The sequence below is a fragment of the Phragmites australis genome, chromosome 12 (assembly GCF_958298935.1).
Source record: "Phragmites australis chromosome 12, lpPhrAust1.1, whole genome shotgun sequence".
Classification (NCBI taxonomy): Eukaryota; Viridiplantae; Streptophyta; class Magnoliopsida; order Poales; family Poaceae; genus Phragmites; species Phragmites australis.
The window spans coordinates 26,356,964-26,383,834 of record NC_084932.1 but is presented as its reverse complement, the minus strand read 5'-3'; the positions used below and the strand labels follow the sequence as shown (position 1 = coordinate 26,383,834).

Here is a 26,871-nt window from a genome sequence, read left to right as displayed (position 1 = left end):
AGTAATCATGAACTAATAGGACCATTTTCGTTACCATTAGCTCATAATGCCGTATTGGGAGTGACCTTAGGATTAGGTAGCTTGGATGACATGAGGTTACGTTGGATAATAAGTCAAACTCTAGAAGTATCCAAGTGGAATAAGGCCTAAGAAAAGCCATGTATCACCCATGTACTTATAATCTTGAGCCATAACAATAAATATTTGTCTCTCATAGTTTTTGCATCCGTATTGAAGGATTTTTTTCACGTAAATATGTACCTCCCATGTCCAATTCCTTAACAGGTTAATTTACACCGTAATGAAAGGATGATGAACAGCAGCACATATATGGTTTTGTTGTTGCGTTTTGGATCAGAGTTTGAAGGTTAAAAAATGAATTATTGGCTAGGATAATGAAATACGCTTTGGATATACATGTACCATGTATTGCTGTTAATGGATGGACGGATGTGATAACTGTGGACCATGTGTGTACGATCTGTGTGGGCACTGGGAAGCAACTTATTTTGGGAATAATTCAGTGCAGGTGATCTGGAGATATTGATCATCATTGAGACGATTTCTAAGCTTTGAAACACATTCGTCTCAGTGATGATCCGTGCATAAACACTACTCCAATTATATAAGCATCACTGTATATGTACAGGAATTAATGAGTATTATTTTTTCACAAAACATGCAGCATATATATTTGCAGGTAGCTAACTTATCAATTTTACGTATGTAATCTACACTTCTATATCTATACTTACAAAATGCACAAGTTGTGACAGATCTAATCGGTCTTTATCGTTCATCTAAATTGATAAACGGTCATCGTACGAAGTTAAACCTCATTTATCTTGTCAAAGATATATTTAATCTCTTATCATTTGCCTTCTATATATAGACATCTAATATTTACTTTCCATACATTTCAAATAATAGATTCAATCTTCTATTATTTGCCTTGTATACCTAACGTCTAATATTTTCTATATTGATTTTACGTATGTGAAACATATATGTAGTTGTAATTGATTTCACATGTGTATAACATATGTACAGTTGCTAGTGCTCTAATATTATCGGTGGATGCAATCGAAAAGAAAGCAAATTAAGCCGTGTTGTACCAGCAAGGAAGGCAAAGTCAAGATGTGTTCTTCCTCTGAACCATGGTTTTTATTGTCAGACTACAAAGATACTACTACTATGTGCGCGATTACCACATCACTTATTACAACTCTCACCTATCACAATTGCATTGATCATTATTTTTTATTAAAATATATTTATAAAATTAATAAATCTATGATATTATCACCACTAGATTCATACTGTTTTTATACCGTCGGGTATTTAGATTACACTATCGGGATATAAAAGCAGCGAGTGTATACCATCAACAATCTCCTATCGGGACTCTTGATCGGGGATTACTCCAATTGCCAACAGTACCATCGGCTATTCGAAGGCCGACGGTTTGTTGCCAACGATTGGCTGTCTGTAATCAAATAGTCGACCTGTTGATCTAATGTGGGCCTGATATGAATCGTCGACGGGATACCAATTGTGCATTGTAGTTGACAATCCATTTGACCTGTTAGAATATGTTTTTCCAATCGTATTTTACCAACCATCGAAAACTGAACACTGTCGGCTATTCATGTACCCGACAGTTTAGATAACCGTCAGTCATAATAGTGTGTGGCAGTTTTTATTGTCCATTGGCTATATTAATATGTGACTATGTCTTTGTCTATTTTGTTTCATTAAACAGTCAAAGATTTAGTTATGCTATTTTGTTTTATTATATATTCTATATGCTGGTTGCATATACAATAGTTTTAATTGCCAGCAAAAACTAATGTATGGCCCAAATATATCTCACAACTAGCACTTAAAACTATTGGATAGCTCAACCCAAATTCAACTAAAACAGAAAGTATTTGACATTACAAAGTAGCAAAAAAAACATCATTCTACATAGTACCAATGTTCAAATAAAAGTACTTGACTAAGATACTATTGTTCATAAGGCATATCCAACTCCAACGCGAAATAATGTTGCATATAACCTCCGGTGTGCAAAATGAAAATTTTCTCCTCTACTCTTCACCAAAGGTCATAAGCATTGTCGCCTTCATGGCCATAGTCTTCACCCCCATTGTCATAATCCTCGTCTCCTTCGTTGCCATAGTATTCTTCGCACCATTTTCATAATCCTCGTCACCTTCATGACCATAGTATCCTCCGCTATTGTTGTCATATAAAAATGATAATATATGTGTGTGAGCAAGTTGAAAGTATCCATATCAATTTTTCACATATGAATTGGACAAGTATAGTGTTTATGAAGAGCTCTTTCGAACCATAAGTTATACTTATACCACATTTGTGAGCATCATACAACGTGATATGTTTTTAGAGATATGCAAGTTAAGAACAGGTAAAAAATCTAAATATCATGCATGATTAAAATTCAAAATCTACAACGTTTTTGGTTTTCACATGAATATATGCTAGCAGCAGGTAATACTAACCGGTTCTGTTCCATCATGGACAGCTCTGTCATGCTTCCTTAAGATACCAACATCAGATTTAGAAGTAGCATGCATGAGTACAAAGTGAGTGGGCGATCTTGGGTGTGATAAGGTTCCTTTGCCGCTAAAACACGGTCGATCAATTTGTTTTCCCGATCTCTCCACTGAAACGAAAGGTCATTGTCAATTCTATTCTGTAAGAGTTTGCAAATCAAGCTGTAGCCTAGCTGGTGGAGGTGCTAGGGGTAGACTTAGATCCTGTGTTTGAATCTCAAGGTTGAAATTTTTTTATAACCTTGGCAATTCAATTTTTTTCAATTAATATTCAAATTGGATTCCGTGGTACCATGTTACAATTTTCAATTTTTTTTAAAATAATGTAAATGCTAGTATGCACTAAATGTTTTCAAAAATACATACTTGTCAAATAATACGTACTTAATGTATTCAATCTAAAATTGCAACGATAAATAATGGATAGTTATTATATCTAGACACCTCAGGGTTTCTCGCAGTTCATGGGGCATATTTTTATCTATGTGAAGAGAATCCCTAGAAGAAAGAAAACTACCCTCAAGCACCCGAGGCATCCGTAATCGAGAAGGTCTATCTCCAAGAATAGGAAGGAAGAGTTCAGAGGGCATACGACACCCCCATATATATACGGAGCCGAGGGGGGGCCTATAGAGGAAGCGGACAACTCGAACCAAAGCACCACAAGCCAAAAGAAACAAAGGAAGAAGTCACCGATTAGGTTTAGATCTATCTAGGCTAGCTACACCCCCTTTGTAACAGGCTCAAATCTATACAAGACAAACATGGCGTATGATTATTATTCTCAGAGAGACCCAAACCTATCTAAAACCCCTACGTGTTCCTCTTATGATTCATTTACTCAAAGCATCCCCTATTCTTCAACAAATTCGTTAGATCGGTGAACTATCAATTGTCAACAGATGGCGCCGTCCATGGGGATCATGACAAAAAGCGTTGAAGAGTCTACATATGACATATTGTCTACATCGCCCAAAGCTTCCCCGAAAACTAGTTCTTCAAACGAGGGGTTCTATGACAACTTTACTTCTCTTCGCGATGAACCGATGATCGAACGGGTAGATTTCGGTGATGAACTTTCTAGCAATGAGGTAAGTCAATTTATGGATCAATGCGCCAAAGATTACAACATCGAGTTTTAACCACTTTGTTGCTAAGACAACTGTGGATGTTCAATTCACAACAAGTCATGATCAATCCCTGTAACTTTTGAAAATATAGATTGTCAAGATACCAATCCGGAGCAATATGATGAAACATCTATAATAGATCTAGACACCTCCTCTAGTGGAGGTTACCCCCGAGAAGTTTTTACCATCAGAAACAGGGGTGATGATCTGGATCATCATGATGATGAACCTGTAAAAGCTCAAGGTCATCTGGCCCAGGCGGTAGGCAATGGCCAGCCTCACGCGGACATACCACCTCTGGTCCTTATCATGGCCTCGGTCATATAGTCTCCTGATCATCAACAAGAGGGCATATCGTTTTAAATCTGCAATGATAAAGAGGATCCTCATTCTACAAGAGGCCCTCATGCGCCCTTCGACCATAGATCTAGCTAACCCAGCTAGTAAGGATTGGGTAAACTCGGTAGTCGACTTGACAAAGGACATCATGCTCCAGGTCGAGAACTCCCATCTGGCCCTAGCCAGAAACAGTACTAATCTAGGCAGACCAGACAATCCTCCGTCGTGAGATGCATCTGACCCATAAAGGTGTAACCTTAGGAACAGGGCTTCCCGGGATGACAATCGGGAAAACAATCGCTGTCGTACCTCACCGGTCAAAGGTCATTCGATCAATGACTTGCGTCAATTCATTGACAACCGACGAAGATGCTCGAGAGCTTCAGAGGAGGCTTCTTCTACTCCTCATCAATCTAATCAAGAAATATCTTGACATCGATCAAATCACGACCGGTCTCCAAACTTGGAAAAAAAACTCCCAAGGGCTCTGGAACCAAGCAATGTGCCATTAACGGTTGCTTGCCTTCTATCCAGATCTACAAAACATAAGCTAGCTGGCTAGGTTCTACGCTGGGACGATCAAGAAATATAATGGAAGCCCAAATCCTGTTGAGTTTCTGCAGATTTATATCATGACCATCTAAACAGCTGGTGGGAACGAGAAGGTAATGGCAAATTACCTCCCCATAGCTCGTGAAGGGGTAGCCAGGACATGATTGACCAATCTATCACCAGGAACAATTTACTAATGGAAGCAGCTCTGCGACATGTCCCGAGCTAACTTCCAGTGTACGTACATTTGTCCCGACAAGAAAAATGATCTCCATCGCTGTGAGCAGATGGCGAATGAGACCTTGCACGAGTTTGTGCGATGCTTTAGCAACACCCGAAACACTACCCCCAAGATTAGTGACTACGATGTCATCCAGGCGTTCACTCAAGGGGTTAAGAGTCAGCGTTGTGTTGAAGACATCACTAGAAAGGAGCCCGAAACAGTTAAGGAGCTCATGCAAGTCGTAGAAAAGTCTGCTAGGGCCGAGGATGTGCTCCTCTATGTTAAGGAAAAGACTTAGGGCATCAAGCATTTTCAGCCTGGGCATGGTGGTGATAAGTTCCAGAACAAGCACAAGAAGAACACTAAGGGAGGTAAGGGCAAGAAAGTTAAATATGACAAGGTTTTTGCATATCTACCTAATGTTCGACACGACCAGTGCTCTGACCCTTCTCATAGCAGAAGCTTTACACCAGGCTCCGGCGAATGTGACGGGAAGCCTTGGTGCGACTTTCACCAAACTGGCAACCACAACATTTATGAGTGTCGCCTTTGAAAAAAGTTGGTCAAGGCAGAAGTCAAAAAAGCAGCCAAGGGAAAGAAGGTCCAGGTCATGACCCAAAGCAAGGACTCTGACTTGGATGGCAGCGGGGATGACACAGACACGATGTCTTTCCAACCGGGCAAGAGGACGATCGACCACATGTTCGGTGGATCGGCATCTTATGAGTCCAAGCGACAATACAAGACAGTGGACAAAGAAGTCCTAGCCACCATCCTTAGGGGTCAACAAGCCGTGAAGTGGCTGAACACCGAAATCTCCTTTGGCCAAGAAGACTGCTATAATAACTTTATATGACCAGGCTGCTTCCTGATAGTGGTCAAGCCTACGATAAATAATTGTAGGGTTACCTGAGTCCTTATTGATGGAGGAAGTTCCCTAAACATACTCTTCGCTAACGCACTCGGAGGAATGCAGATCTCTCGGTCTGCCATCAAGCTAGTTACTCAAGCCTTCCATGTTATAGTACCCAGATCTTTGGCCACTCCTATCGGTTAGATATTGCTACCCGTTACCTTCGGGAAGCATGACAATGTTCGAACCGAGAAAATTATGTTCGACGTGGTTGATTTTGAGACAGCATACAATGCCATCTTAGGAAGACATACTCTTACCAAATTCATGGCAGCAACGCACTACGCTTACCAGTGCGTGAACATCCCGGGACCTAAAGGAGTAATCACTATCTGGGGTTGTCCTAAAGAAGGTCTCTGTTATAACAAACAAAGTTTGAATATGGTCACGCAGCATCAACCCGACAAGGAGATGAAAAATTCGAGGCCTAAGGCTGTTGTGAAGTCTCACGGTGAAGTCAAAATAGTTCATTTGGATCCAAGAGAGCCATCTAAGACCATCCAGATCGGTTCTAAACTGGATCCAACATAGGAATCATCACTTTCCTCTGGGCAAATTCCAATGTATTCGCGTGGCAACCGTCAGACATGCCCGGGATCCTTAGGGAAGTGATTGAGTATAAATTAGCTATCCAGCCCGACTCAAAGCCGGTTAAACAGAAACTCTGATGATTCACACCCGATCGGAAAGAAGCTATTAAAGAGAAAATTGAAAGTCTCACTAAGGTAGGCCTTATTCGAGAAGTGGATCACCCCGAGTGGCTTGCAAACCCTGTCATGGTCAAAAATCAAATGGCAAATGGCGAGTGTGTGTCGACTTCAGTGACCTCAACAAAGCATGTCCTAAGGAATAGATCAAATAGTTGATTAAACCTCTGGCTGCGATTATCTAAGTCTTCTTGATGCCTATTATGGTTATCACCAAATTAGCATGATCAGGTCAGTCGGAACGTAGAGGCCTACGTCGATGATCTCATCATAAAAACCAAAAAAAAGGAAGATCTCATCTCCGACCTACAAGAAATATTCAACAGCATGCACAAGAATCAGGTCATGCTAAACCCGAAAAAGTGGCCACTTGGAGTTGATGCGTGGAATTGCTCGGACATCTAGTGTCTTACCGGGAAATAGAAGTCAATCCAAAAAGATCAAAGCTATTGAAGAGATGCAATCTCCCAAGCAGTGTGAGAAGTTCAAAGACTAACCAGACGCATGACAACCCTTAGTCAGTTTATTCCTTGGCTTGAAGATCGAGGACTTTCATTCTTCAAGTTGTTAAGACAACACGATGAGTTTAGGTGGTTAAAAGAAGCAGATGAGGCACTCAACAATTTAAAGAGATATATTTCTTTCCCTCTGTGCTAGTCGCTCCTAACCCTAATGAAGATTTACTCTTATACATTGCGGCCGGACCTTGAGCTATAAGTGGGGTATTGGTGGTGGAAAGGGAAGTACATGACAAACGAGAGAAAAGTCAGCGACCAGTATACTACATCAGTGAAGTACTCCATGGTCCTAAAGAACGCTATCCGCAAGTACAGAAGCTGTTATATGAGGTATTGATGGCTTATCGTAGTTACGACATTACTTCTAAGCCCACAAGATCACCATACCATCAATATTCCCATTAGGTGAGATCCTACACAACAGATATGCAATCGACCGAATTGCCAAATGGTTAGTTAAACTCAGAGAATTCAATATCCATTTTGTGCCTCGAACTGCAATCAAGTCACAAGCACTTACTAACGTCGTGATCGAATGGACTGAACCAGATCAACCTCAGGATGACCGCATCAATCTGTCAGATGTATGGACTTTATTCTTCAACGAATCACTCAGGCTTCAAGATACAGAGGCTGGGATTATACTGATCTCTCTAACAGGAGAAAGTCTGCTATACACCTTGCAGATCGATTTTTTGGCTACAAATAACGTAGCTGAATATGACGGTCTGCTCGCCGGACTTCGAGTAGCTTTTGCTTTTGGCATCCACCGCCTGCTTGTGAAAGGGGATTCACAGTTAGTGCTGAAGCAAGTTAACAAGGAGTATCAAACTACAAATAAGACCATGACAGACTACCTCGCGGAGCTGAGGAAGCTAGAAAAGAAATTTGTCAGACTCGAGGCCAAGTATATCCTAAGGAAGGATAACTGCCTCATTGATAGTCTTGCTTGTACGGCATCCTCACAGTCTCCATGACAACTTAGAGAAACTCATGAAGCTGTATGTGAAATCATCAGAGAATGCAACCAAGGGAGTGGTGGTCTACGAAACTTATAACAAGTTTGGTGGCTTGCCAGGGATTGACGCCCCAAAAGGAGTCGTGGGGGAACTCATGGCTCAGCTCGAAAGCGAAGTTTCATGAATGACCACAATCCACAAGTACCTTCAAGATCGAGTTGTGACTAAGGATGATGCACTAACCGAGCAAATTTTCTGTCGATCCAAGATGTATACCTTGGTAGATGGCGTTCTTTATTGAAAAGATGCTCACGGAGTACTCATGAAATGCATCTCTCAGAAGTAGTGTAGAGAACTACTCGAAGAAGTCCATGGAGGAGTGTGTGGGGCTCACGTTTTCTTCCGAACCTTGGTCGGAAATGCATTTAGACAAGGTTTCTTTTGGTCTATGGCTCTTCATGATGCAAGAGAGTTGGTAAAAAAATCTACAAGCTATCAATTTCATAGCAGAAAAGTACATCAACCTGCTCAAACCTTACAGATGATCCCTTTGTAATGGTCATTCAAGACCTGAGAGCTGGATATTCTAGGGCCCTTCTCGGTAGCACCAAGAGGCTTCAAGTTCCCCTTCATTGCAATTGACACCTTCACCAAGTGGATTAAAAATGAGCCAGTCTGAAAGATTACATCGGCGGCCGCCAAGGAATTTATCATGAAAGGCATAATGAAAAGATTCTATGTCCCAAGTAGGATCATCACCGACAACGGTACTCAGTTCTATAGTGCGGTGCTCATCGATTATTGTGAAGAACTCGACACTACAATATGCTTTGCGTCTGTGGCACACCCATAAAGCAATGGATAGGTCGAGTGAGCAAACGGCCTAATACTTTAGGGAATCAAAACCCGTGTCTTCAACCGCTTATCTGCCTACACTAAAGCCTGGGCTTTTGAGTCTCCTAATGTACTATGGGCACACTGAACAACGTTCAGCAAGGCGACGGGTGAAACGCCTTTCTTCCTAGCCTATAGGGCTAAAGCAATATTGCCCTGTGAACTAAAGATTAAATCTCCACGAGTTGAATTATACGCCGATAAGGATGAAATCCCAAGACAAGATGAACTCAATGCTCTTGAGGAAAAAATTACACAAGTGTTGATAAGATCAACACGGTACCAGCAAACTCTCTGACGCTACCACGATCAAAACATCCGTAAAAGATCTTTCAAACTCGGAGATTTGGTTCTACGTCTCGTACAAAGCCTAAAAAATAGTAACAAGCTATCTCCAAAATAGGAATATCCCCATAAGGTGGTTGAATCTAATCGACCAGGATCGTATAGGTTAACTATAGAAGATGGTCAAATCCTTAAAAACTCTTGAAATATGGACCAACTTCATAAATCTATGTGTAAGTACTTAGAATATATTATGTAATATTAGTTATCATATTATTAATATATATCTTTTCGCCTATCTTCGAACAAATACCTTTAAAGACTAAGATAAGCCGCAATTCGAGAACTTATACCCATGTGCGCACTCGGTTTTTGGACTACCCATTCGGAAATCCTTCCCCGATAGCCAGTCGGGGGCTTCATACATATTAGGAGTACAAAACTTGTCGTGCATATCTTTTTCCTATTGAGAAGGAAAGATTTTTTTGGGATTGCAGAGAACCTTATCGGATCTCCGAGTGCCTAAAAACTCAAACGTTTTCTGCTTGGAGTCAAGCCTAAGGTTGTCTTAGCCAATGTCAGTGGGGGCGATTTGAAAGGGAGGTGAATCCCTCCATCTCTCTATTCTTGCTCATCGACGTTCACCGACAAGTGAGACATCATCCATTGATGCAAGCACGGTTGTACACATGGAATGTCCATCGGCACTTCCGTCCATTGCTCCCAACCCAATCAACATACTTGGCAGTGGCGGCGGTGTGGGTTTTAGTCCAAGCGTTGGGTTTCTTCTGTATACAATTTTGATCTTTAGTTAATATGATGTGTTAAGGGCTTTGTTCTATAATCTTTTCTAGTATAAAAAGAAACATGTTGAATCATATATTGTGACAATTGTTTTGGCTTTGTTTGGTTCAATTTCGAGTGGACGGATCATTCAATTCATGTTCTCCTTGTATTTTTTATCTTTTTGTTCTTTACTCAACCATAAACATTAATTGTTAGAACCGAAAAAGTACCAAGAAAATGATAAAATATTTTGATGAACATGGAAGTCATCTTTTACTCAACCAGAAAAGATATTCATTAGAATCGGGAAAACAATGTAAATAGCAATAAAAACAAGTGATTTCATGAGATTAAAATAATAAAACAAGTGACTTCATGCATCACATATATGACCACAATAATAAAATAATAACGTTCTAAGGAAAGCATCACATATATGGTTACTTGATCATTTTACCTATTTCTCCTTTCCTTGATTACTCGGATATTGTTTAAACGTCCCAAGGAAAGCATCACATATATGGTTACTTGATCATTTTACCTATTTCTCCTTTCCTTGATTATTCAGAGATTGTTTCCCTAATTATGCAATTACTTTTAATGTTTAGAGAGAGAATCTTGGATGCTGCTATCACATTCCTTGATTAGTTGAAGATTGTTCCTGATTACAGGGTCAGTTTTCTTGTTTACAGAGGAAATCGTGCAAGTTATTATTCTTCTGTACTTCATATATAGCATTGCTGTCAAATAAATAAATGCATTTTCGGTTTTAGAATTGTTGTTTTCCAGTCATTGAATAGTGAATTTACTGTCACACCAAGCAATTTCAGGTCATATAAATTTTCCTATTTTATAACATGTGTTTTTTCCCACCCGCGGGTCTATTGGGTAGCTCTTGAAGGTTGGATTGGTCCTTATGCCAGGGCATGAAATATTATTTAAGTTATAGCGTGTTAAATAGAGTGGACCAGAGGAACCCAACCCTACATGCTTGTTGAGCTAGGCTGAACCGATGCAAGCAACCAAAAGTAGATGGCAGGATATAAGCTCAAAGTTTGATGTTACTTGATATCATCTTGCAAGTAGACCTGAGCTTTTCTACGACCAGAGTACCTAGGCCTGGACCTTAGGGCCGCACACCAAAATTTTGAGCCACGATGTGCTCCAATGGCCGCCAATGGATGTCATTGACCGATCGAGCCCTATCGACTGGGCCCTAAACCTGATCCAACAATGAGAGACGGGGGGAGGGGGCTAGTGACTTAGTGTTGTTTCGTATTGTCGAACTAACTCTAAGATTTGCCATTGAAAGTCAAGAGTATTGCAAGCAATCACTTAGACGCAAAGGTAAAAGGAATGGGAAAACAATGCTAACGTAAATGGTTTGAGCAAACTACTTGATTTGTTTGGTTGGCTTTGGTAACATTTTCCATTTCCACGACACTGTTTGATTGGGAACAAAAGTGATAGAACAGATAGAGAAGAGCTAACAGCACACAATAGTGTAAAGCAACAGTAAAAAGGATAAAAAATCATCAATTTCCGTCAAAATTAACGATTTGGAACAAAGGCGCAGGCTTTCTAGAACCAAAATCAAGAAATCAGCTCGAATCTTATGGATTTCAAATCCAAGGACCCATCGTACATGCAAGCTCAAAAGGTGCAAGCTCGGAAGGGAAGGGGAAATCGAGTCATCGTTGGATGAACTAGGGTGCCGAGATGGATTGCGTCACCTACGCTAGCGCCAAGGATGATGAAGATGTGCATCTGACTTGGCTCCACATCTTGGAATGAGGATTCCACCCCGCTTGCGAGGGCCAACCATGGAGGTGCCAAGAGTCTACACGTTGCCCTCAGCTTCACCGGGCGGGTAGGTGCATGCCAGCACCATTGCTTTGAGGGGGAGGGTGGCGAGGTAGCTGCCGTCGCGGCGAGGAGTGAAGGGGATCACGGGTGGATGGGTGGATAGGTGGAAGCGACGAGAAGTGGTAACGATCTGATTACAACCAGTTTCCAGTGGAATGGGATTTGTATAGCGTTATTATCTGATTACACGTGATCTGATTACTTCTCTATCGAAACAAACAAGATTTAACGTAATCGGTTTACGTTACAGATACTCCAACCAAACTTTAAAAAGATGAGTATATTGTAATGGATGTTTTGTATCGAGTCTTGTGGGGTATTTATATAGAGTACATGGTAATTTAAATCTTAAGCAATTTTAGAGATAAGATGGAAACTAATCCTACCCTACTATAATAGTTGGATTCTTGCAAATTATTTACCATATACTCTAACATCCCCTCACAATCATAGTGTGAACAGGCCAGATGCTCAAAATGGAGTTGAAGCCGACAATTTTCTCAAGATGATGATAGCCTTTTGTTACCGAGGTAGCAAAGGGCAAGGTGACCATGGTCGTAATCGTGGAGGAGTGTACAGGCCCAAAGCACCAACACAAGCACACGCGTGCACAAAGTCAGTTTGATCCGCAAGGGGTGGCGGCGGCAGCCTCAAGGTGTCGGAGGAAAGCGCTAACTCGAAGCGATAGCTAGTGTGGTGACAAATCCGAGCAACATGTGGTGGAGCCACTGCCTAAAGAGGCGGTGGTCCCGACAATGATGGTGTGACCACGAGCGCCAGCATTGCAGCCATGATGGTCGATGCAGCAACAACCTCGTTCTCAATGGTGTTATGTGCTCATGTTCGCGGATGATAGGGCAGTGACAATGATCTGACATGATGATGACGACATATGAGGCATTTGGGAGGCCACAAACGAGGATATGTCAACGAGCGTGTCACATCCAGTCGTGACGCCATCAGAGGAGAAAAGGTGTCGGATAGGTCGAAGCCAAGGCTGTGAAGTCCGGATGCGAGGAAGAACGACAAGACGACGCAATGATCTATGATTAAAAAAAAGTAGAGAAAATCCAATTTGAAGATGATAAGGGGAAACTCTGATTTGTGATAGCCAATCTTTGGATCGGCGATAAGAACACTAAACTACGGGTTGTGGAGCCCCCGAAAAAGATCATGGAGATGGAATCATCTCATAGGGGCAGCTTAGCGTAAGCTCTGGAGGCGACAGCTTAGGAGTGACACCGACTCCTTACCATGTAGAAGTAGAAAGGATGAATAAAGTGCAATAGATGTTTTGTATTGATCCCCATGGGCTATTCATACGGAGTATATGATGGTTTAGATCTCAAACAATCTGGTTTAGATCTCAAACAATCTTAAAAATAAGATGAAATTAATTCTATCCTATTATAACAGTCATATTTTTTAAAGACCTTTTACCATATAATCTAACAAGTATACTATCTTAGTGTACATGTTGTTTCACATCTTGGTCGACAAACTATCCTTTTTATAACAGCATAGTGGTGTGCACTTTCTTGTTTCTCCATTCCCTCATGGACAAGCAGGCCGGCCGGGCAGCCAGAGAAGCAAATTCTATATGAACTTGTCCTACGAAAAATCATCTTCCCTGTGATGATATGTGTTCACTTACAATTGAATCACAAGATGGGTGATATAAATAGATTTTTATGAGAATATTTTTTAGATAGTATTATATAAAAATTACTTCTAATAGATAGGTGCCCAATACAATCACCCAAAGTCAGATTGTGCTGCGTACACATTATGCTGCAAGCTATACACTGCCCTGTTCCCTGGACATCCCAGTCTCGTCCCTCTTCTCACACAGTGACACATTGCTACTCTCTTCTTCCCAATATCACATATCTCTCTCTCTCTCTCTCTCTCTCTCTCTCTCTCTCTCTCTCTCAAAAGCGTGTGCCTGCCTGTGAGCTCTGTGACTGACTGTCTCCGGCCACTAAGGCACTAACTGGCGCGCGCGCACGCACGCCCTTGCGCTCTTGGAGTCTTGCGAACCAGATCATTTCACTTCAGATCGACCACCGGTTGCTTGCTTGCTTTGCTTGCCGCCATTCCTAGCTACCGAGCTAGGAAACTAGCTAGCACCTGCAGCCCGGCCGGCCAGCAGGCGCCGTGTCCTGGTTCGCGTTGGGCGTCGTGAGCTGCCGGAGACAGATGAGCCGGCGCCGGTGCCACGCCGCCGTCCTCCTCGCCGCCGTCCTCTTCGCCGCGGCCATGGGTAAGTGCCAAACTAGCTAGCTTGTTGATCTTTAGATAGATCTCCTTTTGATGTGAGTGTGCATGTAGCCTTTTGAGTAACCTTCAATTGATTTTTCCTTGCTCTCTTTTTCTGTCGTTTTACGGTTTTCAGCTCTCATTTTGATGTCTTCTCAGTTCTCTTGAGTAATTAATGAATTAATTCTTTCAAAAAATTAATGAATTAATTCAAGGGATCTTTAGGTTCATTAAGCTACTAGCTCTTGGCAGTTTTAGTTTCCACTAGGTTGAGCAAGCTGCTCTTTCTGCTCCTACATTTTTCTTTTTTGCGGATTTCTGCTCCGACATTTCTCTCTCAAGGAACCTTAAATATAAGTGCTGCTCCTGTTATTAGCATGCAGTCTCTAGGTATAAGTATAACTCTCCCTCACTTAAAATAAATAGAAAGCAAATAGAACTATGAACAAATCTTTAGGTCTGGTTGCAATTTTAACTTGGGAGAAATAGAAAGCAGCTAAAACTCTATACTTTTTGTGAGATTCCTCAAAAAATATATTTAAATTTCTCAAAAATATACTTTTTTGTAAAATTAATTTCCATCTTTCTCCCTTCATGCAAAACCATTTGCAGTAACTTGCTTGCCGAAATCCAATCTCTCTTTATCTGCTCCATTCTCCCATAATGTGCACTAGTTAAGTTTAAATATTTCTTGTCCAAACAAAACCTGGCTTCACCATGATTCCTTTTCCATTCCATCCCAGTGAAAGTACTCAAAAACAATTAACAAGTTTTTGTTCTCCTTTGCTACTAATTAAATATTGTCAAGGAGTAGTCATGTAGAGATGTTTCTCTACTAAACCTCTTTCTCTCTCTCTCATTCATCTGGTCTTCACCAACCAAATAAACCTTTCTCCTGCAGTCCTGCTGCCCCCAGGCCCACCAGGTCCAGGCCCACCCTGGCTGTGGCAGTCTGGTCCAGAATACGATCCCATTCATTGCGCTCCCGCACGCACGCACGCAGACACGACACACGCTTTAGGGTCTGACTGTTCTGCTGCATCCGAGCTATATATATATATATATATATATATATATATATATGCTACATGAATCATCCTAACTATAGGATACGTCTAAATCGAGCTTCATTTACATCCAAGTTAAGATACAGACTGCATGAGCTATTATATCAGTAGAACACATTCGCCAATCTTAGATCATAAAATTATTATATTTATTTATATAGATAACCAAACACTTATACGGCTCCTCTAACCTATTTTCACTCAATCAGATTATATGATGTAACCGCTGGTTACAGCTGAGGTGAAGGGAGGCCAGAGAATCTCCATGCTATAACCGATCCAATACTTGCTTGCGTGCAAATCGGACACAAATAATACGTTTTGGTCTCACTCGCTTGACGTTTAGGACACCAACCATATGCTCCCTATCTATAACTTAGACCCTAACCACACAAATCAAACTATCTAGCTACAACAAATATATATCATGTGTCTGTACTGTACTGCTAGTATTAGTAAGTACTCTTCCATGGGCTGTTTGAAACACGATTCGTTATATGTTTTCTAGACATCGAATTGCTTCTCACAAATTTCTTGAGAGGCTTTAAATTGTGTGCAGCTCAGTTGACTGGGGTTCTTATGGTGGAATCTATCCATCTGGATTTGAGTTCCAACTCGGTATTGATGCTTATATTTATAAAATAGCTATATATATCACGTTCGGTTAGTATAGAGGCAAGGAGTTGTAATTCCTTCATTAAAAAAAGGCCTTAAAATTGTACATTAGCACGATTAGCAAATAAACTACTGTAGCTATGTATATTTAGTTACTTATTTAGTTACCCTGTAATTAAGTTCTAATCTGTTTATTTATAATGGTGATGAAAATACTACTCCAGTTGTCACCACGGGGAGGCCAATCCGTTTGCCAGCAGGCGCGCTCGCGAGGAGAATAGACTCGTCGACGATGATCACCAGGAGCACATCGACGGTTGATGACGACGATACCACGCCACCTCGCCGGCGGTGGCTCGTCGGGCCGGGGTCGTCGCCGCCGACGTGCCAGGCCCGGTGCGGGCGGTGCACGCCGTGCCGGGCGACCCGCGTGGCGATCCATTCGGAGGTGGGACCCCAGTGGGAGTACTACCCGGAGGTGTGGCGCTGCAAGTGCGGCAACAAGCTCTCCATGCCGTAGCTAGCTTTCCTGCGTGTTCTCGAAAAAGAAAGGCGATGGCGTTAGTTTTGGAAATGGTACAAAATGAACGGGAGAAGAGAGTTAAAGACGATTGATTAGATCATTAGGCGTGCGTGGTGTTGTATATGCAAATCAAGATCTTGACTGCTTCTATATATTGCTCGTTTTCTGTTCTTGAATATTTCTTGAACAACTGTACTGTCGACTTGTAATTATATTGTAGTACTTTTACCTGGGGATTTTATGTTCATGCATGTTCATATATAGTGCATGGCTAGCAGCTTGCTGGAAGTACTATCAACGTCGTCCCTAGCTAGGTTTAGATGCAAAATTATGGTACTTTATTTGGCTTGATTTGCTGTACGTGCATCCATGGGACCAAATTAATATGCACGAGTGGTGCATTGACAATTTTGGGGATTTAACTAACCTCAAATTTGGATCTGAATCGTCATGAATAATGGTTCATACTGTTCTGCGCTGTGATGTTGGTTGTCGTATTTATTTAATCCTTTCAATGGCCACACAGCTGAGAGATCAGATCACATGGATGGTGTAACATAGCAATACACTAGTACAATACCATATTTCAGGGTACCCTTCTGCCTTGCATGATAGATAGATAGATAGATATAGAGCTTCCCTCGTGATCATGGGGCAAACTTTTCATTTCTTTCTTTTGTAAATTGTGGATGTTTTGACTTCTCAGCATGCATGTCTGCTAGCTTGTCTAGCTCCTGGTAGCAGGGGCGGAGCCACCCTTAGGCCAGCCGGGGCTCCGGCTCCCCTTGGCCCAAGAAATTGTTTGAAGACCCGGGTAGCTCGCTAGCTATTGGTGGCGTTGATCGGCTGCGCTAGTGAGCTGGGAGCGGGAGAATGAGGAAGAGGGAGATAAGACCCAGCGTAGAAGAGGATGTTCTTGCCTGCATGCCCAATGCCTCGACGGCCTACACGGTTGCCTCTGCAGCCGCCTTGATTCCCAGGCTCCGATCACTGCCTGGCTTCTTGGTCTTGTATGCCCCCTTATAGTTTATTGCTAGCTCCACCACTGTCTGGTAGTGCTGTTTATTACTCCTTCTGATTGTAAATATAGGTCGTTTTAGCCTCCTTAATTATTCTTTAAATATAAGTTATTTTTGAACTTCTATGTATTTTTTTTCTCTTTTATTCCTATTTTACCTTTATTTAATAAATACTACCACTCTTATAAATGAATAAGTTATCTTTTTCAATACAGAATAAATGAAGGATAACAAGGTCATTTGATCTACTTTCTTAATTCTTATGCGTAAATCTAAAACGATCTATATTTGTAATCGGAGAAGTATGTCTCAATTATCGCTGAGGTATCAATGTAGAGTAGAGATGCAAATTAAAAGCTAAAGCTACCATTGTATTATTGCATTGTAGAGCTAAGACACATATAGCGATAGTACCAATACTACCCCTTGAAATACTCCGTAATGGCTTTTAGACTGGTGCTAGAGCCACCCCCTCTTCGCATACCTCTCCCAACACGAATCTCAATAGGTCCAAACAGTCATTCACGCGTACCCAAAAGAAAGAAAGGCAGAAGGTCCACAGCTGTGCTTGGGGGAGAATAGGAAATTTTCAGTGTACTTTTGCATGTATGCTTATCAAGATTATTTATTTGTATTAAAATTTATATTGGGGGATAGATGAAAAATATTATAGATAAGAGAAAGAGTCAACACACGGATGAATATCATATGAAAGAAATTGACAAACGAGATAGATCAAGCGTCCAGAGTTTTTTTACCCGATAAATAAAATTTACTGGAGATCACCGATGAACATAATTTATTGGGTATACCGTATATACCAGATAAAATTAAATAAAATTTTAATAAAATACATGTAAACATGTTATTTTTTTTTCTACTAGAGTCCAAGATAGACTCGGTAAAATGAATATATCAAATATACCAGGCAAAAAAAATTCTAGCATGCGTCCAAAGGCCCATGGACTTACATTTCCCCAAAAATTGTAGCCGATCCAAGATATATTGTTGATCGGCGTTTTTTATTGGTTTTGCTGATCCAAGATATATATTAGATATATTGTTGATCGATGTTTTTCTTTTGCTTTACCGATCTAAGATCGGTTTGTGTCATCCGCCGTCTGTCAATCTCGCACGCCTCTACTTCAACCTCGGCAACGACTTCACCGGCCGGCTCCTCCACTCGTGCAGCCTCCGTGTGTCATCGCCGTGTCTCCCCGATCGCCGGTCTCCATCTCCGCACCGCCCCATGCGCCTGGACCGTCGCACATCTCCGTGCTAGGAACACGTTGCCTATCCATGCATCCAAATCCGCCTCAGACTGTCACCCGTCTCCATGCACGAACGTCTTCACGCGCTTATGGTCGGTCAACTCCACGCTCGCACCGCCTGTCTCCATGCCACATCGCGACTTGGCCATGTCTCCACATGCCGGTCCCTTCTCCACACACATGGATCGGGTCTGTCTGTCTCGCCTATCTCCCGCGCTTGCATTGACCACGTGCCCAGCTGATCGACCATGTCGCGTTGGCCGTCCATGCCTCCACCGATCCGGTCATCCGTGACTCCCCACCACTTCGCCCGCAAGATGCTCCACATGCTTAGATCCGGCTCCGCCCGTCTCCATTCATCGATAGGCGCATCACCCATTGCGTCGGCCGTTCACGCCGACCCCGACCACGTGTTGGACCATCATCGCCCAACCACGCCGACCCCGACCACGCATGCGCTGTCACCAGTTCGTCGACCCCTTGTCCCCCCGACGCGCTCCCGAGCTTGGCAAACCCGATGCACGCCTCGTTCTCGATGGCCTTGACTAAGTCGACTTCGGCATCGACCTCTTCTTAACGGTCACCTTGTTCGCGTCACCGTCTTCTTCCCCCGGTCCTCCATGGCGCGTCACCATGGCACCTCTGGCGCCCGTGGCTTAATGTGTGGCTCCCTCGATCATGGCTAATCGACCACAGCTACCTCATGCATGGCACCCTCGAACACAACTACTCGTCTTGCTCTCGGCTACCTCGACATCAAGTATAAAAGGCTACCATCTGCATGAGCAACTCGTCAGTTTCTCCAGTCACAACATCTGCATCGCACTATTTCGACTGGGGGAATATCATTCGTCTTCCTCTCCAATCTCATCGTATGCTACGCTCCCGCTGCGACTGCGGAGGGATGTTAGAGTATATTTGGGATATCTCCAGATATGGTAGTTTAGAATTGATTGTAATCTCAGAATACCTGTATTATCTCCATGAGAGGCTTCTTACCCTCTAAACTTTGTACTCTATATATTGTACCCTCGAAACTCAATGCAATTCTCATACTCTATCAATGAAAAATCACGTTGAGAAACAAAACTTTGAGCCTGCAAAATCATAGATTTCAGATGCCAAGATTGCTGGTTTTTAGCCTTATACATAGTTCAAGCCATTGGCTTATAAGCTAGACATGCAAGGGGGGGGGGGGGGCAGGTTTGGCCTGCATGAAATTCCGTCCCTGGTCTCTTGTTAATTACGGGACACTTCTCCTGGAATTCGATCAGAGCATGTGGTGAATAAAAAGGTCGGAGGTTTTCTCCGTTACTATGGTAATAGAAAAAAGGACCTTTTCGAAGAAGTTCAGAGTTTTCGTCGTGTTAGCTACAAGTTCCTTTATCTGGGAATCGATCACCCGTGGTTGCTTGATGTGTTTTTGGATACAACAGGAATAGTAGTAGTAGTAGTAGATGTGTGTGTTTTCTATGCATGTCTACTTGATGTAGACTTAGTTAGAGTTAGGGTTCCTAAAAAATGACAATATAATTGACAGTACCCGGATGCTTGGCTAACTTCTTCTATTGTACTTGGAAACATAAGTTATAATATGAATACAATACAAAATTCTAATTTTTTCTATATGGTTTACGAAGTAGTAACATCAAGGCTCTCCTATTCTCTGCGTTCCTCTCGGAAGAACGCGTACTAAAAATGTTCAAATTGAATATACCTAGCAAAAATTACTACCCGGAGACATTAAGAAATATCACATAATTCATCTTATTATTTCGGAAGAACCGCAAGAAAGAAATTTCGAGTTTTTTTTTTAACTGAACCGGTAGAAGAGCCGCATGTTATGCAGACCGAAGCATTCATGCCGATCATGCTCCAAGTATAATGTTGTCGCATTCACATTCCAAGACTAACGTACATAATGATTTATGATGAAAGCAACCAGGCGCCAGGAGTCGTCGCTGCACCATAATGGCTTTGACCATTTTGTCGATCCATGCATACATGTTTCTTCTGTATCTCTGATTATCTGTACACGCACAAATTTTAATATGTCGTGTAGTTTAATTTGTCATTGCATGTGACAAATTAACTATCCCTGTAGCCGAGTAAACGGCCGTATCGGCAACAGTGCAGCGACTGATATCTTACTCGTCTCGAACGAGACATGACATACGAAATCTTCTCCGGTCCATCGTCCGATCGATCCTCCATATATGTGATCGTCGCAAGACAAAAGATTTCGTTGTAAATGCTGTTTAATTACAAAATGCTATGCAGGGCCGTCGACTGGTGGGCACTCGCGTAGGGACTTAAAATCCTAATTAACTTCAGTATATACTTCCTCCAATGGTAAATGTAAGTCGTTTTAGACTTATACAAGATCAAATGATCTTATTGCCCTTCATTTATTCTGTATTAAAAAGATAACTTATTTATTTGTGAAGTAGTAGTATTTATTAAATAAAGGTAAGATGGGAACAAGAGAGAAAAAAGTGCATAGAAGTTCGAAAATAACTTATATTTAGAGAATAATTAAAGAGACTAAAACGACCTACATTTGTATATAGAGAGAGTACTTAATAAGAGAAAAAAGAAAAGCCCAGCAAAATCTAATACGTGAACGTGAAGTGTGAGAATTCTGATCAGCCTCAACAACTGATTGTGATCCGCGAATTCTGATCGATCGTGTTGTTCCGCATGTTCGTCTCCCAGTCAGGTTGCGCACCCTGCCCTGTTGACGCACCTGTCATTGTTGTCGTGTGGCTCATGCCAAGTTGCCGACGCCCTCACGCCCGACAAATCCACCTGCTAGAGTGCTAGTGAATACTAGATAGCTATTCTTATCTTCTGGACCTGAATTGAAGTGAAGCTTCCTGGTGTCCCTTTTGGTCGATACTCGATTATCAGTGCCTGTGGACAGTGGACTCCTTGGCTCCTCGCCTCCAACTCCAAGGTTCAAGATTTCCACATATTGATACATTGCAACAATGATTCAAGGTTCATCTTCTTTTCTTATCTTGCTAAGCCTAAAATTTATGTATTGTTTAAATCATTAGTTTTGTTTGGTTTATAAAATAGGAAGACGTTTATTTCTTTAATCCTCATCATATTTTCTAGAAATGGGAAGTATGATTCTGGTTATGAAAAGCGTAAGAAGAAAAAAAAATACTAGAAGCACCAGCTCAATCTCAAAAGGGTGCTTTTGATAGATTGTTGTGAAAGAATATCAATTAATTTAATTATGAAAATCAAACTCAAGATGCTAATGTTGATAAGGGTCATAGTGATGATGCTAACATTGCAGTAGAAATTGAGGCTCACGCTACAGAAATTGTTTAAGGTGATGATGCTAATATTGCCGATGAAGTTAGTGGCCATACTGATAGAGTTGATCACAGCTTGGATAGATCACCAAGTATTGAAAGTAACAATGACATCAATACTTCTTTTCAACATGATATATTTGATCCAAGAACTTGGGATGCACTTATCCTAAAACGATTGATATTTTGGTGTAAAAGGGTCCTATAAGAGACTTGTTTATTGAGAAAGGTCCTAAAGACAAACTTTCTAGAAAGTTTTCTGCAATATCATACATTAGAGTTCTCTCAAATGGAGAAAAATGAGACAGAGAATGGGTTGTATACAACAAAGAGCTTGACAGAGTATTTTGTTTTTATTGCAAATTATTGAGAAAGGGGTATGAGAAAGGTCAGTTAGCAAATGAGGGTTTCAATGACTGGCATCATCCTAGCACTAGACTTAAAGAGCATGAAACTAGCGCAGAACATGTTATGAATATGGCTACTTGGTATGACTTGCGTCTCGGGTTGCAAAAGAATCAAACAATTGATAAAGTTGCTCAACGAGAACTTCAAAAAGAAAAGGACTATTGGAGAAAATTTTGTTTAGTATTATCTTGATTGTAAAATTTATTGCATAATATAATCTAGCATTTAGTAGCACTAATAACAGGTTGTACTAAGATAGCAATGGTAATTTTTTAGGAATGGTTCAATGTTGGTTGAATTTGACCTAGTTATCCAACATCATGTTCAACGCATCACGAATGATGAAATTCATATTCATTATCTTGGTCTTGGCATCCGGAATGAGTTAATAAATTTGCTCGTTGCTACAATCAGGTCTAAGATCATTGGAAAGGTAAAAGAAACAAAGTATTTCTCAGTTATACTTGACTGTACTCTTGATGCAAGCCACAAAGAACAAATATTTTTTATCATAAGGTATGTTGATGCATCTTCAGGTTCTGTTTGCATTGAAGAATCCTTTTTAGGTTTTTTGATATAAATGATATAATTGGGCAAAAATTGTTTGATGTTCTACAAAATGAATCGAAGAATCTTGATCTTGATATAGACAATATGAGAGGATAGGGATATGATAATTGGTCGAATATAAAAGTAAAATATTAAGAGGTACAAAAGAAACTATTGGATATAAATCCTAGAGCTTTTTATCTAGCTTGTGGCTGTTATAGTCTGAATTTAACACTATGTGATATGACAAAGTCCTGTGGTAAAGCAAAAGATTTTTTTAGTTATACAACGTATCTATACAATATTTCTAATTATACTAAGAAATGACAAATTCTTAAAAATAATATAACAAGATTGACTCTCAAGTCATTATCATCTACTCGTTAAGAAAGTCGTGTTGATGGTGTTAAGGCTATAAGGTTTTAGATTCAAGAAATAAGGGAGGCTTTACTATAAGTGGTTGGAACTGATAATGATCCATTGATAAGTAGTGAAGCTAAATCATTGGTGAACAGTGAACTTGGTGGCTTTGATTTTTAGTGGTAATAATTATCTGATATAAAATATTTTTTGCTGTTAATTTGGTCAGCAAACAACTATAAGCAAATTATATGCTTATTGATATTGCAATGGAGAAAGTACAGGAGCTGATTTCCTTTTTCAATAAGTATAGAGAAACTGGCTTTTCAAATGCATTAGAAGCTGCAAAAAAATTGCACTTGAGATGGATATTGATCTAGAATTCCGCACCAAGCATAAAATTAAAAGAAAATGACAATTTGATGAGAGCACTGATGATGCATCTATTGCTTCACAATCTGCATAGGAGACATTTAGGATCAATTATTTTATAGCTGTTGTTGATCAAGCTATAGCTTCACTTACTAGGAGATTTGAACAATATCAAGAGTACAAAAATATTTTTGGTTTCTTGTTTAATTTAGATAAACTACGCTCCTTGGATGATAAAAGTTTATTTTCTTCTTTTATTAATCTTGAGGCTGTACTTAGGAGTGGAGAACATTTAGATATCGACGTAACAGAATTGTATGTGGAGTTAAAGTTCATCCAGGATTTTATTAAGAAATCTATGGGTTCTCTTGATATTCTGAAGTATTTGAAACAGCTAGGTTATTTCCCTAATGCCATTATTGTATATAGAATTTTGTTAACCATTCTCGTGACTATTACATCTGCGGAAAGGGCCTTTTCTAAACTCAAGTTATTGAAGTTCTACTTGTGTTCTACTATGACACAAGAAAGACTCACTGGATTGGCGACAATAGCACTTGAAAGTATCTTGGAGAAAATTAAGTATGAAGATATAATTGAAGATTTCATTTCAAGAAATACTAAAAGGATGAAGTTTCTCAGTAGAATATGAGGTTAGTTTATTGCTTGAATACTACTTTTAATCTTTTAGCATTAATATTTGATATATTCCTAAGTATGGTAAGAAATAACATGTATTGAAGTTATATAATTAAGTGAAAATATGTTTTGGTTATATAATTTTTTCAATTTTAGAGCTTTATTTTATATTCTGAGGTCTCAAATTTCTAGAGACGGCCCTGATGCTATGCTACAATATACATTCACATACATGCAAGTGGTTATGTGAGTTATATTGTTGGAAAACTCTATCGAGCTCGCTCGTTCCAACGACCACGAGGAAGACAAAGCTGCTGCGCCCGGGGACGATGCTGACTAATAAAATTGAATAGCCTAGGCACGGTAACCCAATCAAAGCGGGCTAAAAGTGACCAGACCGATCACTACCGTAAGCTGGATTTATATTATACTTCCTCCAATGATAAATACATATTATTTTAAATAATATATGGTGTCTAATGCATAGCTTTGAACACTATTTTTTATTAGAATACATTTATAAAATATATTAAATATGTGATATTATAAAACCATTTTTTAAGATAAATCTACATATATAATTTTAATATTTTGACACTAAACCTTTTAAAAGTTATCATTAGTTAAAATTTTAAAAATTTAATCAAATTTTTTCTATAAAAATATGTATTTATGACTGAGAGGAGTACCGTGTTATTATAACTCCCATGCGGTACTCAGAAAAAAAACCTAGTCCACGCGGTACACGGCCCACCCACGCAGGAAACAAGCCTAAGAATATCTCTCACGCGAGAAACAAGGCCCACAGTCTTCTGCAGCCTAGTCCTTATGGGCTCGGCCAACTAAGGCAGCCAGCCGAACAAGCCCAAACAAGTCTCACAACTCGTGGACGATCTCACGTCAACGCTGTTTTATTACTTTTTTCTTTTTCCTCTCTCTGTTTTCGATTGTGTTACAACACAAAGGAAATCAAATAAATAATAAGAAAAAATAAACTAAATAAATTCAAAAATAAATGGAATAAATACAGTAAGCTGCAAAAATACTAAGAAACGTTTTGTAATTGGCTGAGTAAATTCCAAATGAAAGTTCTTGTAATCGGTTAAATAAGCTCCAGAGTAAAAGTACAATGATGAATGAAATACTAATTAGGAATGTACCACGGGAAAGGAAGAAAATTAAGTTTCGAAAAGAAAATTTTATTTGGGAATTAGAAACATGTTATAGCGTCCAAGAAAAGGTGGCATAGGTGTGGGTGTGGGGGGGGGGGGGGGGTGAGATAAGGGGTGAGAAGATAGATTGAAGCCACTCTATATGTATCAATGGATGAACCCCTAAACAGAAACATATATTTATTTTAGACTGAAGGCACTAAAAGAAAATAATTAAGGATTCACTAGTGTTGGGATCGAGTTCCCAGACAAGGTGGACCTTCGGATACGGAGATATCGAAGGTTCCTCAGAATGATATGTACTAGAGGTGGAACAGTTTTTTGATACCCCTTCCGGTTACACTATGGATCTATTTATAGCCCGTACCCGGTGACCACAGGTGCCGTTTACACATCTTACCCCCTAACCTGCTACATTCCCGGAATATCCGGGGGTATTATGGTACAAATGAGCATGATCGCATAATTACAGCAGTACCCAGGGCGACTGTAGTCGGGCCCACTGTGCCGAGGTGGTTCATCCCTCCGAAGGGCGCTGAAGCCTCCTTCGCCCGAACGCACGTCAGATAGCCTTCGCCCCTCGGCGAAGGTCAGCTCGCGTCTTCGCCTGCTCCGAACGATGCGGAATGCGAACCCAGGCTTCGCCCGTCAGTCGAAGGTCGTGAGCCTTCGTCTTCGCCGGTTCGGGAACTCGAAGATGCGAGCGCGCCTGCATCCTTCGACCAACGTTGCTCCACGATCTTCGCCGCTGACAGATGAACTCCCTGCAACAAAAGCACAATGGCTATCACGCAGCATCTCTAGTAGACTTCGCAGTTCCCTTCGAGGTAGAGGTGGCGGGAGATGATCCCCAACAGTAGCCCTCTACTGGCAAGGTTTGTCTTCGACAGGCCGAGCCTGTAACCTTTGAGATATCTCAACGCCGTCCCCTTCGGCCTATCGAAGTATCGCCAATCTTTGCCCGCGGAGTGCAGAGCGAGGCTCAATGCATAGAGTCTTCGAGTATCGAGGCCTATCCTATTCTGAACGGCCGAAGATCGCCGCCGTGCTGCAAAGTGGCGCGGGAGGTTCCCCAGCAGTAGACACGGGCGAAGAGGCTGCCGCTGGCCCTTCAACGAAGAGGAAGCACTCCGAGTGATCGCCGAAGGGAGGCGGGACTAAGAAAGCTGTTGCCCTCCAGAAAAGGCGGCGCGAGACCGCACCTGAGGTTTTTCACGCAGAAACATCTCCGGAGGGTTCTGCTGCCTCGCGCAATATGGCCCGGCGGGAAAGTTCCGAAGGCGCGCAGGAGGGCCAGGCGCCAAAATCATTGTTTTGCTCTCGCGTCGATCTTCCAACATTGATACTGAGCGATGACGAGGAGTTGACAGAGGCGGGGGTGATACCCGAGGCCGCCACTCAGGAGGAGCCCGAAGCCGAGGGTACCAACAACATTGAAGTGGTGGTGTACTCCTCGCCCTCTTCGCCTTCGAGCTCATCTTCTGAGACCGAAGAGTCGACGCCAAGTGCGCCCCGCCGCGGCGGGAAGGGTTTGATGAGC

General features: G+C 41.2%; 1 protein-coding gene across 1 annotated transcript; it reads left to right on the top strand.

Annotated features, from left to right (window-relative positions):
• Nucleotides 1-13,599: 13,599 nt before the first annotated feature.
• On the top strand, nt 13,600-16,445 carry LOC133887136 (EPIDERMAL PATTERNING FACTOR-like protein 6). Its single transcript, XM_062327076.1, has 2 exons — nt 13,600-14,014; nt 15,917-16,445. Exons 1-2 carry the CDS (start codon nt 13,951-13,953, stop codon nt 16,210-16,212), a joined length of 360 nt encoding a protein of 119 aa, XP_062183060.1. The 5' UTR covers nt 13,600-13,950; the 3' UTR covers nt 16,213-16,445.
• Nucleotides 16,446-26,871: the final 10,426 nt, after the last annotated feature.